Source organism: Cyprinodon variegatus, unplaced genomic scaffold (genome assembly GCF_000732505.1).
Source record: "Cyprinodon variegatus isolate N-32 unplaced genomic scaffold, C_variegatus-1.0 Scaffold1140, whole genome shotgun sequence".
NCBI lineage: Eukaryota > Metazoa > Chordata > Actinopteri > Cyprinodontiformes > Cyprinodontidae > Cyprinodon > Cyprinodon variegatus.
In genome coordinates, this window is record NW_015151593.1 from 103,307 (window position 1) to 115,637 (window position 12,331).

General features: G+C 42.1%; 2 protein-coding genes across 3 annotated transcripts in view; one reads left to right on the forward strand and one right to left on the reverse strand.

Annotated features, from left to right (window-relative positions):
• Positions 1 to 935, forward strand: part of lyrm2 (LYR motif containing 2) — a 6,362-nt gene extending 5,427 nt beyond the window's left edge. The window contains exon 3 of the mRNA XM_015400727.1: positions 454 to 935. Coding sequence (XP_015256213.1) covers positions 454 to 534 — 81 coding nt within the window. The 3' untranslated portion in view covers positions 535 to 935. The remainder of the gene's footprint in view (positions 1 to 453) is intronic.
• Positions 936 to 3,772: 2,837 nt separating this feature from the next.
• Positions 3,773 to 12,331, reverse strand: part of ankrd6 (ankyrin repeat domain 6) — a 51,342-nt gene continuing 42,783 nt past the window's right edge. The window contains exons 9-15 of one of the 2 annotated variants that reach the window (XM_015400733.1): positions 11,296 to 11,400; positions 11,071 to 11,184; positions 10,517 to 10,672; positions 10,258 to 10,410; positions 8,697 to 8,810; positions 8,255 to 8,543; positions 3,773 to 4,756 (exon numbers count right to left, since the gene is read on the reverse strand). In XM_015400733.1, the coding sequence (XP_015256219.1) occupies positions 4,245 to 4,756; positions 8,255 to 8,543; positions 8,697 to 8,810; positions 10,258 to 10,410; positions 10,517 to 10,672; positions 11,071 to 11,184; positions 11,296 to 11,400 (1,443 nt within the window). In that variant the 3' untranslated portion in view covers positions 3,773 to 4,244. The remainder of the gene's footprint in view (positions 4,757 to 8,254; positions 8,544 to 8,696; positions 8,811 to 10,257; positions 10,411 to 10,516; positions 10,673 to 11,070; positions 11,185 to 11,295; positions 11,401 to 12,331) is intronic. The other variant, XM_015400734.1, reaches the window with a different exon arrangement.

Genomic DNA, 12,331 nt, shown 5'->3' on the forward strand with positions numbered 1-12,331 from the left:
TAAAGCCCACTGCCAACATTAAGACAGAAAAAAGAAAGAAAATAACAAACGATCAGTTCAGGTGTTTATAAAATATGGGAATCAGGAAATTGTCTATAAACCAAACTGAACGATTGTTGTTCTCTACTTAAAAAACACTTTATATTTTAAAATGGAAACATGTTCTATTTTTTATATTTATTTAAAAATTCAATGTATAACATGAATGCATAAACACCTCATCTTATTTCAGTTTTAAATTCTGCTTAAAGTAACAGATTATAATTAAAAATGCTTCCAAACCTTTACTGGTTGATCTGTTTTTTTTTTTTTTAATCTATGTAATGCGTCTTACTAATGGTATGCTGGCCTGACGCGGTATGCTGAGCTGACAGGACTTCGATGATGTCATCCTGTAATCAGCTCATTGTTCTGACTTGCTTTGCACTGACTGATGTTCTCTGATTATGTCAGGACGCCATCCGCATGATGATAACACAGGCCAGCAACCACCTGGAGGAGCTGCAGAAATCTCTGGCGCTGGCTAGAAGCTGACGTCCCCCCCCCCACACACCGCTGACCACTGTTCTGGACTTTTCTTCAGCAGTCAGGATCTGGGACAGCGATCAGGATCCTGATCCAACATGCTGTGTTTGATGTAAATAAAGGAACTCCATCACTCAGAGGTTATGCTGGTTTTTATAACAAAAATATTTTTTCTGACATCATCAGAGAGAAGAAATCAAAGGAAGAGAAATAAAAGAGCAGAAAGTAACACTGAAGCTGTTCTTCATGCAGCACATTCAGTACAAACACTGAGCTCAGCTTTTTTTTCACATGTTCAACAGAAGAGCCTCTGATGCGATGACATCACTGCCGCCGCTCAGCGCAGCTTCTATCTTTACTGACCATCAAACCACAGAAGGTTTGCTTTCATGTCCGCATTAAAAAATACAGTAAAAACTGCTGAACTCCCCTGATCAACTCTGTGCTACCAAGGGTTTTCATTTCTGATCGGTGGAAACGCTTCTTATTTCACACATTTAAACTGTAACCAAAACATCTGATGCCCTTTAATGACAGGATCTCACCTAAAATGAAGAGCTTTAACTTTTTTATCAAAACCAGGAATTTTTTACAAAAACAATACATCCACAGAGCATAAACTGATAAAATTTTTTTATACATTTTAATGGGTCTAAAAATGATAACGTGTGGTTAGGAGGCCAACTATGGAAGAAAAACAGTCTCATTGGAATCTGCCTATTTGTTTACACTGAATTTTAGGCCACATTTACACATAGAAACAAACAGCGCTCCAATAGAAAATTTAAGCGCCATAAAAACTATAAGCATCAGAAGCTCACATGACGTCAAGGATTTTCATAAAGTGACGTTTAAGAAGCTAAAAGGCAGTTTATCCCTGCTGACATTGCAGCACCGTTATCAGAAATCTCCACTTTGGACAGAGGGTGTAGAAATAATGGTTTTCTGTGATAAAAAATTGGGTTTTGGTGAAAACGAGAGACCAAACCGCAGGGAAATATCTGCATTAACTTTTTAAAAATGTTTCCTATTGACCCTAATCCTCCAGATTCCAATGGGACTGCTTTTCTTCCTTTGCCAACATGGATTCTTCCCCAATAAAATCATCCTGTCAGATGCAGCTCAGCTGTTACCAGATCCAAGGCGTTCCGTGATGAACGGGAGACATTTTCATCTCAGCATCACGTTTCTATAGATTCAAGCCAAAGCTATAGATTGGGAACCAAAGTGACGGCGTTGTTTAAGGACGCCGCTGTAACGTAGATCAGATCAGGCAGAGTGCTGAAGCATCTGAGGCTGGAAGGAGTATCAGAAATAAATCAGGATTCCCTTTTCTAAACGATCTAATTTCCATCCTTTCTTCTATCTACTAATGAACTCCATCATAAATAATAGAACAGCAGTACCTTCATGTTTCCTTTCTATCGTCTAACAGGGAGCAGGTTTAACCCTTTATACGGCAAGCTAGCATTTTTGATCACTTACAGTGAGGTCTAGAAGCACTAGATCTATATCCAGCCATTCAGCAAAGATACAGCTGTACGGCTCTACATCTTATTTTGGCATTTGAAAAATTAGATGAGCCCTTCATATATTACTACTGGAAATTAAGTTGGGAAAAAATGTTAAGTCAAGAAAAAAAAAAGGTAAAAAGTAAAGTTAAAAAGTTAATAAGCCTAGTTAACAATTATATTTCGGTTTATAAACTAAAATATGGACAGGTCCTCCTCAAAATAGCATATTGTGATAAAGTTCATTATTTTCCAGAATGTAATGATAAAACCTGAACATTCACATATTTTAGATTCATTGCACACTAACTGAAATAGTTCAGGTCTTTTATTGTCTTAATATGAATGATTTTGGCATCCAGCTCATGAAAACACAAAATTCTTATCTAAAAAAATTAGCATATTTCATCCGACCAATAAAAGTAAAGGTAGAACCCTTTTCTTTTATTGGTACAAAAAAGGTCAACCTTCAAATGATTATGTTCAGTTATGAAACCAATACTTGGTGGTGAATCCTTTAGCAGAAATGACTGTTTCAATGCGCCGTGGCATGGAGGCTATCAGCCTGTGGCTCTGCTGAGGTGTCATGGAGGCCCAGGATGCTTCCATAGCGTTTAGCCTTTAGCTCATCCACAGTGTTGGGTCTTGCCTCTCTCAACTTTCTCTTCACAATATCCCACAGATTCTCTATGGGGTTCAGGCCAATAGAGCCCAGTGAAACCATGTCAGTAAACCAGTGGTATTGGCTCTGTGAGCAGCTGCCAGGTGGTGCTGAAAAATTAAATCTTCATCTCCATAAAGCTTTACAGCAGATGGTAGCAGGAAGTGCTCCAAAATCTCCTGATAACTGCATTGACCCTGGCCTTGATCAAACCCAGTGGACCAACACCAGCAGCTGACATGGGGCCCCAGACCATCACTGACTGTGGGGACTTGGCACTGGACTTCTGGGATTTTGGCATTTCCTTCTCCCCAGTCTCCCTCCAGACTCTGGCACCTTGATTTCCAAATGACCTGCAGAACTGAGCAACAGTCCAGAGCTGCTTCTCTGTAGCCCAGGTCAGGCGCCTCTGCTGCTGTTTCTGGTTCATAAGTGGCTGACCTGGGGAATGCAGCACCTGTAGCCCATTTCCTGCACACGCCTGTTCACAGTGGGTCTGGATGTTTCTACTCCAGACTCAGTCCACTGCTTCTGCAGGTCCCCCAAGGTCTGGAATCGGCCCTTCTCCACAATCTTCCTCAGGGTCCAGTCTCCTCTTCTCGCTGTGCAGCGTTTTCTGCCACACTTTTTCCTTCCCACTGAGGTGCCTTGATGCAGCAGCACTCTGGGAACAGCCTATTGGTTCAGAAATATCTTTATATCTGTCATAGCCTCTTGCTTGAGGGTATCAGTGATGGCCTTCTGGACAGCAGTCAGGTCGGCAGTCTGACCCATCATTAGGGTTCTGAGTGATGAACCAGGCTGGGAGTTTTAAAGGCCTCAGGAATCCTCTGCAGGTGTTTAGAGTTAATTTGTTGATTCAGATGATTATGTGCATTGCATGTTTAGAGACCTCATAAGCTGGATGCCAGAATCATCCGTATTAAGACAATAAAAGACCTGAAATATTTCAGTTAGTGTGCAATGAATCTAAACTATATGAATGTTCAAGTTCTATGGAAAATAATTAACTTTATCTCAATATGCTAATATTTTGAGAAGGACCTGTAAGATCCAGTATCATCATTAATGCCTCTAAGGTTATAATGGAGCAAAAAAAATGTGTTTCTTTCACTCTGAGAGTGATTTTCATGAATTTCTTATTGAAGCACTTTTGTTATTTTTTTAAATATATATTTGGGCAAGTTTGCATTTCGTATTATTACTTTGAAATTAATTTCTGCCATGTAAATATCCATATTTCTTTAATGTTACAAAGGTAATAAGGTATTTTCCTGGATTCCAATAACACTCCAATTTCAAAGTATTTCACTGAGTGCCCTATAAAGGGTTAAACACAAATGTTCCCTCATCATCATCAGACGCGTTACCATCACGGCTGTTTCCAGCTCCTCCTCATCCTCTGTTATAAAGACCTCATAGCTTATCGGTTGGACGCAGCAGGCAGACAGACTTCTAACAGCAGCTATTTTCATGAAGAACTGAAGGTTTTCCCTACAGCAGCACAGAAGGAAAGACGGCCTGAGAGGCTTGGAAGCGGTGCAGCGTTAGCAGGCGTCGTGCCGACTCATCCTCAGCGCTCGAAGCTCATCTTCCAGATGTGCGATCCTCTGGATCAGAGCAGCTTTGTCTGCCTGCGCCCTCTGGTCGGCCTGCCAGCGCGCCTCCTGCACCTTCCTCTCATACCAGCGCTCCATCTGGACGGACACCGCCTCGAAGAAGTACTGGGTCACCTCCACGGCGTGCATTTTGTCCCTCTCCTGATCGAAGGACGGCTCACTGGGCTGCTCTCCAGACTCTGCCTCAGTCCTGATCCCTGCGGCTCCTCTGGACCCAGTCCTGCCATGGGATCGCCTCTCATGGTGCCTGACTCTGTCACGGCGCCCTGCGGCCGGAGAAAGGCTGCTGGCTCTATGCCTCTGTCGCTTAGTGTCCACCAGCTCAACTTTCTTCCTCTGAGTGTCGGGAGAGACCACAGGGCGCTCCTTTGGCCGGACCACCTGGACAGACGACTGAGCTGCTGCTGCTGCCGCCTCCGTCTTCTGATCCTTCTCACCATCTGTTAGGAGTTCAACAGAACTGGTTTAGTGAGCAGCAGAAATCCTTCACAGTGAATCAGTGTGAGCAGCAAGACAGCTGGTCATCATTGGTGCCCTTTAATTCAGTTTATTTCTATAGCACTAATTCACATCATGTCATCTCAAAGCTCTTTCCAGTTCACCAGATCATCCAGTCAGATTGATTCAAAGTTTAATTTGAGCAGGTAAATAAGATGATGCTTGAAATGGAGACGACACCCAAGATGTGGGCTGCAGACACCACTGTGTACCAATAACTATAGAGGACAGAGATCACCAGCACCAGGGGGGCATCAGGGGCCACATGAGGCACCAGGGGGCCCACAGGGGCCACATGAGGCACCCACAAGCCTTTTTTATTATACACTGCACAAACGGATCTAAAAGAAGTAAAATTGTGATTAAAAAAAGAGCATTTTCTCTTCATATGAGCAGGCAAAGAAGTTGATCCACAAATGGAGTCAGATTTCTGGCTCCTAAACTTAGAAAATTAGATATTATACCATTGAAATAAGATGGAGTTGCTTTTTAGTTTAAATTTTTATTTTATTTCATTGTCAAATTTTACTAAACTACTCAAAACAAAGAAAAGTAAACTTATATTTCATTTTTGCCTTGTTTTATTGTCCTTTGCTTTTGATCTGGACTACATCTGTATTTATACAGATAAAAAAACAACAATAAATCTTTTTATTAACATTAAGTTTTAAGTAAAGGACTCTGAATTAGCCTGGGTGCCAGTCCGAACTTAGTCCCGCCCACAAGGTTTGAGTTCGGGGAAGTTCGGTCTGGCATTGCTCCATAGTAGCGCGAGTATTAAAGCCCACTGTCAGGCGATCCAATCAAATTGTCAGGGCGGGCTTTATACGATGATGGACAGATGATCAACAGTAACGTAATCAACCACGTGACCAAAGCGCGCTTGGGTGACAACAACAATGGCTGCCGCTGGAGAGTTTGGGTGAGTAGATTCTGCTATTAGGTCTGTTCTAGAAGATATCGACAGCAAATTAATTTTAAAAGAGGAACAGAGAAACGCGATCAAGACTCATCATCTTATTCTAGGCGTGAAACTGCACGCTTTGATTTTTGTGGACAACAACTATGCCTCGCTTAACATACGTCACGCACTCCGTTGCTCTTATTGGTTGTACGTCTATCCAATTGAGTGCAGAGGCATTTTTTTCCTGGTTCGTTCAAAACACGCCCCATAATCACAGCTCTATGGAGCAGTATCAGACTCATATTCTGACTAGAATTGAGTCGGACTACGTCAGGCTAACTCTGAATAGGACAGCTGTGAGATGGTTTCTGAGCTTCTGGTTCAGCGGTGATGTCAGGGAGGATATCAAACGTTTCCTCCATCATGTCTCTATATCCATCATTTATCTGCCAAACTGAACAAACTCTTCCTTTATGCTGAAACTACAGGCAGCTGCTGGGGGGGTTACAGACATAAAACTACAGAGGGCTGCTTCCAGTAATCATTTTGCACTTCCTTTAATCTGTTCATTATTTTTTCAATTAAGTCATTAATAATCGGATAGCCAAAGATTCTTTAAAAAAGACTTTTTACTGAAATAAACCAAGTGAAACTAAAACTTTTCCACTATAGGGCAGATTGAAAGACAGAACTTTTTTTTTTTATCTTAAATGCAAAATATTTACATTTAGTTTTGCAATTTTAGAATAATTCCTGCTCTAAGTGGGTTGTTCTGACAGCTAAAGGCATATGTTAGGATCTTTACACTGCAAAAACAATCTAAAAATAAGTAAAAACTTCATAAATTAACTGTATTTAACCTAAATTTAAAAAGGGTAAATAATATGATTTGCCAATGGAATGAGTTTTTTTTTACTCTTAAAATAAGATAATTAGATAATACGCACTTCAAATAAGACAATGCATTGTTTTTTTCTTATTCTAAATGTAAATTGTCTTGTTTCATTGGCAAAGTGTCTCACTTACCTCCTCAATTCAAGAACAAATGCACCTTTTTTAAGAAAAAAAAACAACTTATTGAGATTTAAATGTTTTGCAGTGTATAATCCACTTCACGATTAATGGATTACTAAAATAATTATTTCAATAATACTTTATTCAGATTAATTGTTTCAGCTCTAAAAACTACAGTTAGTTCATTTGAACTGAAACGACCATCACTGCTCTTTGGAAACAGGATCATGTTTTTATTCCAGATGATTCTGGTTATGTAAGCTCTACACTGCAAAAAATTGAAATTTAAATAAGTCCTTTTTTCTTGAATTGAGGAGGTAATTGAGACACTTTTCCAATGGAACAAGACAGTTTACATTTAAAATAATAAAACACAATTGTCTTATTTGAAGTGAATATGATCTAATTATCTTATTTTAAGACTAAAAATACTCATTCCATTGGCAAATTATCTTATTTACCTACTCAAAATAATGGTAAATACACTTCATTTAAGACATTTTTTCTAATTTTTAGATGGGATTTGCAGTGTAAAGAGGAGCATCTCATCTGGGAACACAGCAAAGGTCTTAAATTAAGCGTAGTTGTAAGGGAACTCAGCAGGAAAGGAAAGTGATCTGGGAGCAGAATGAGAGAGACATTTAGTTTCTAAACTATTCAGATCCATTTTAGCAGCGTTGCAGGAGCAGCAGCTGGTCCAGACACACCGTCTGCTGTAGGCGGTGTACCGCAGCATCAGGGAACCCAATGAAAACTAATATTTATAGAATAAGATCATTTTAAGGGAAAAAAAAACTCAGATCATGTAATTTAGCTGCTATGAATCAGAGCAGATGAAATGATAGTTTTTAGCAGTGTAGCCTCTAATGAGAGTCCATCTGCCGGACAGCTGAAGCTTAGTGGGAACTGGGTCAGGCAGCAGAGCATGATGCACTCAGCTGGAAACAGATAGAACCCCACTAACTGCTGGATTCAGGAACATGGCTTGGATTTTATCTCTGGTTGAAACTAAATATGAACCAAAGTCCCTCCTGATGAAGCTGCTGTTTTCTTTAAGGTGTTAAAGACAATGATGGTTTAGATCAGCGTCTGCCTGAAGTACGGAAAATCTGGCAAAAACTCTGGAATACATTGGATAAGTTATGGGCACGTTTTGTAAAAGTTACGAGCGCACTGAAACACGATAAAACACGCTGACAGTTCCAGGTCAGTTATCTGATGGTTGACATCCGTTCAGTGTCAGTTCCTCATCAGTCGTGGCGTCTAGCTGATCCTAAACCTCTGAGTAACTTATCCAGAACTTCTCTCCAAGCATATCAAGGTATCTGACGTATCCAGACGAGCGCTGAACGTGTTTCTAACTTCCAGCTACTGTATAATGGCGTATTGGCAGCGTTTTGGTATAAAGGGGGTAAAGGTTCATACGCTGGATAAATCAGCACGGTTTAACAGGAGCCTAAACAGTCCATCTAAACTCTGTTGCAGACACAGACAGCAGCAGAGTGAGGTGCCGATTCCTCACCTGGAGAGTTCTCCACATGGACCACAAAGTACTGGTTGGTCCTGCTGGGTTCTGCTGCGCACGTCTCATGTTTGTGGAGCTCTGGGAGCTGGGAGCTGCAGCCGGGCTCGGCCGTCGCCTCGGCCGGCGGCGGTGGCGGTGCGGCGTCGCTGGCTCCATCAGCCTCACTCAGGATGTCGGCTAAAGAGGACGAGCGCTGCAGCCTGGTGCCAGAGTCTCCCGTGAAGTGGAGCTCCATGTTCTGCAGCTTGGACAGACACCAGCTCTTCAGCTCAGCCACCAGAGACGTCTGCTTAGAGAGAGAAGAGGACCTTTAGATGCTCCTTCTCTCGGCTCAATGTTCTGGGATTCTTTCAGTACTAGCTCCTTATGTTCTGTTCTCTGCAGATGCTGGAGGAGGGGAACATTTAGTGCACCCATGCATGTGGAACCAGGAGGTTACCTGTCTCTTCTGGGCCTCCAGGTGCTCCTGCACGGCCCACTGCTCCATTCTCTGCAGACACTCGCTCTTCTCTGCAGAAACCCTCTCCAGCGTCATCTTATCCAGAGCTCGGATCTGAGGAGCAGCAGGACACATCCTGCTTTAGAGGTTTACATCAAACCTTTTCCTGACCTCATCACATTTCAGCGCTTTTCATTGGCGCCAATTCACATCATGTCATCTCAGGACACTTTCCAGTTCACAAGATCATCCAGTCAGATTGATTCAAAGTTTTCTATCCAAGGAAAACCAGTTGATTGCATCGACTCATCGACTCTTCAGCAATCCCTCACACTAAGCATGCTTGTAGCGACAGTGGAGAGGAACAACTCCTTTTTAACAGGAAGAAACCTCCAACCTCCAATCATAGTCATATATTTACACAGTAATAGTGAGGAAAATGTAAAAAGTAACAGTTTGCATAGTTATTCAGCTCTTTCCAGTCAGTGTTTAGATGCTCCAATCACAGCACTGAGTCAGTGGGTCAGTCCGGTACGTCAGGATCGAGGTCTGGGCTTCGACTGGGCGGCTCCAGAACCAGTACACAGTCCTTTCAAACCTATTCCTGTGTGGCTTCCACCGAACGTTCCGGATCATCGTCTTTCTGAGAAAAAAAACGTCTCCCAGCTGCTCTCCTCAGGATTTCCGTGTATTTGGCAGGGTTTATTCTGCCTCTATCTTTACAGGCCATCCAACTACTGATCAGCATCCCCACAGCATGATACTGCCGCCGCCATGCTTTGGTGGGGATATTTGTTTGCTTTACTGTTGCAAAGCAAACAGGAAATCATGACAAAATTAAAGATCAATGGTTGCTGCAGGTAAAAAGAGGGAAAAAATGACTGTTTACTTCCAATGCATTGCAGCCTTTGTGTTTTAAAAGAATCACCCTCTGCACGTATGAGAGCGTGCACGAGCCCATTTCTCCTCGTGCACGCTCTGTTTAAAAGCTGCTGTTCTCATAGCTCATACAAGCTTACTGTGTCCGCATACAGCGGGGAATTTATAGTGAACTCGGTTAACAGACGTTCGGACAGATGATCACTGCTTTTTGCTCCCTGTTGGTCATGTAACTCCTCCACCACGCGGTGCCTGCGCCATCTTTGTTAGTAGTCGTATTAGTTGCTCTCTGTGCAAAATCTGGGATATATCTGCCTCCTTTCTTTTCTTCTCATACACTTCGTACACACTTTTTCTCTTATGACCCTCGGCCATTTTTAAAGAACCGCGGTGAGAAAGTTGAGCTTCAATGACTGTCTGAAACCATAGCTCAACACAGACATACGCCTGAAAGTGAGCATGCACAGAGAAAGGTAGCTAATGGAACGAGCAGGTAGGACGGCTTTAGGTAAACATATCACCAGAATGATTGACAGTTAGGAGGACCAGTTATTGAGATGATCCACCCGGAAATAAAAGATCCTCATCTATAGTTTTAAGGATTTTTTTTCGATTTTTGAAAAGATTTAAAGGTTAAAATGAACAGAATCCAGGTTCTGGGAACGGATCAGGTTTGGGTCACCTGGTGTCTGCTCCTGCGGTCCAGCTGGCCCAGCTTCCTGTTCATCACATCCTCCACAGCATGGATCTCAGCCTTCATCTCCTCCTTGGTGGCCTCCAGCTGGTTCTCCAGTTTACTGAGGAGTGGGTCACAGCGGCAGCCGTTCAGCGGAGCCTGCAGCAGAACCAGACTCAGCAGACCTGCTCGTCTGAGGTGCATCTAGAACAGCCTCTAAACACTGGATGATGGTTGGTCCTCAGGGACCAGCTGGGGCTCTTACCTGCATGATCTTGCCATCCTTCCCCCTGTAGAGCGTGTAGAGCTGATAAGCTTTATAGTTGTGAGGTGGAATGGATGCATGTGCTTTGTTTTTCCTCCTCTGAAGAGTTTCCAGGCGCCTGGTCTCTCTACGGCGAAGAGGTTCAGACAGCGAGGGCTGCAAAAGTAAACCTCAGTCACTTTAAAGAAAAAGTCCATTCATATTCAGAATTCAAACTTCTGAAAGTTCTTTAAATATGAACTTATTCCGTACTGTTCAATAAATGATCAGTGTTTTTAATTCAGAGTAATTTTCATCTGAATGTGCTTTACTGGAGGCATCCATGTTTGTCAAAGAACTATACTATATTTGGGCAAAAATGGCCGCACCCAGACTCGGTGATCGCAACAAAAATAGTTTTGTTTTACTGATTAATGCTAAATTCATTAAATCACTGCAAACATATTAGTTTTAGGTATAAATAATGATCCATTGATTATTCCTTTGATGACCAGACGTTTCCTTTAATGATTCATCAATGGAGGAGCGACCGATCCCAGCCTCATTCGTCTCACCTTCTCTTTCTGCTTCCTGACCTTCTCTCCTCGGATGTTTGTCTCTGTCCCAGCAGGTTGCTGGCGAGCGGCGGGGTCGCTGCCTTGGGTTTGGTCTGCAGCCGACACGCTGTCCTGCAGGAAAACAGGAAGATTCAGCTGCAGGTTGATTGTTTGGAAATGTGAGGCTTTTTTTCTCCTCATTCCTTCCATCCATGTCCTCATTTCATCAGCGGCTTTACTCACGTTACAGCTGAACATCTCATCTCTAGGCACCGATCGGGCGCGGCCCTCTGCTTTCAGTCTGTCTCTCCTCTTCCTCACGCTCCTTCCTCGCATGAAGCTCTGCACCTGGACACCGAGGCAGCGGAGTCCCATCAGATCCCAGAGCTAAATAAAGACCTCAGCATTTTCTCAGAAACAGCTTCATTTCTCCCACTCCGTAGATTAATTAGTGCGTTTGCTTCACCTGCTTTCAATTCTGTATCAATCTTATTCAAGGCACCTTTGCTTCCAGATTATTAATCAAGGAAATAATCATCAGATTAATCCAGAAGCAAAATAAACTTTAGTTGCAGTTCTAACTTCTATACTGACCCTTTAACACCTCAGAAAGTCGCTGCTAAACACCTGATCACCTGCTTTATATTCCTATTAAAACATCAGATTAGATGCTGGGGTGTTCTGCTTGTGCCGTTCTGGTCGTCTGTGGGCTGAAAACATGAGGAAATGAAGCTGAATGTCTTGAACTAAACTACCAACATTTGTAAGTTATTAAAGAATTATTAAACAGAAATTTTAAATGTCTTGCGTCCAAAACAAGACATCAAAAACTAGTTTGTTTAACATCCACCTCATTTTAAGTAATCCTTGCCTTTTGCATACCCAAATGGAAAACAAATAACCAGGGAACTGTTAAATTAAATTACATGTAAGATGCATCATTTAAAAGGTGAAACCTTCTAGTTTCTGAAAATATTAATGAAAAAAATATTGTGACTAAGATGCAGCCTGAACGGCATCAGTTCAAACATGACTCATTGTTTTATTTCTTCTTGAAAACAATAGCTATTATTTGAATAGCAGTAAAAATGACATGCTTGAGAATAGGCATGTCTCACTGTATTACATTTATTCTGCATAATGTCAGCCATAAATGCAAACAATTTCAGACCTCTAAGTATAACTGTGGGACTTTTAACTTCTGGATTCACCAGCGTCTCCAAACCTCTCCAAATGGGCCAGATTCTGCCAAATTTTGACTGAGGAACAATATGAGGGG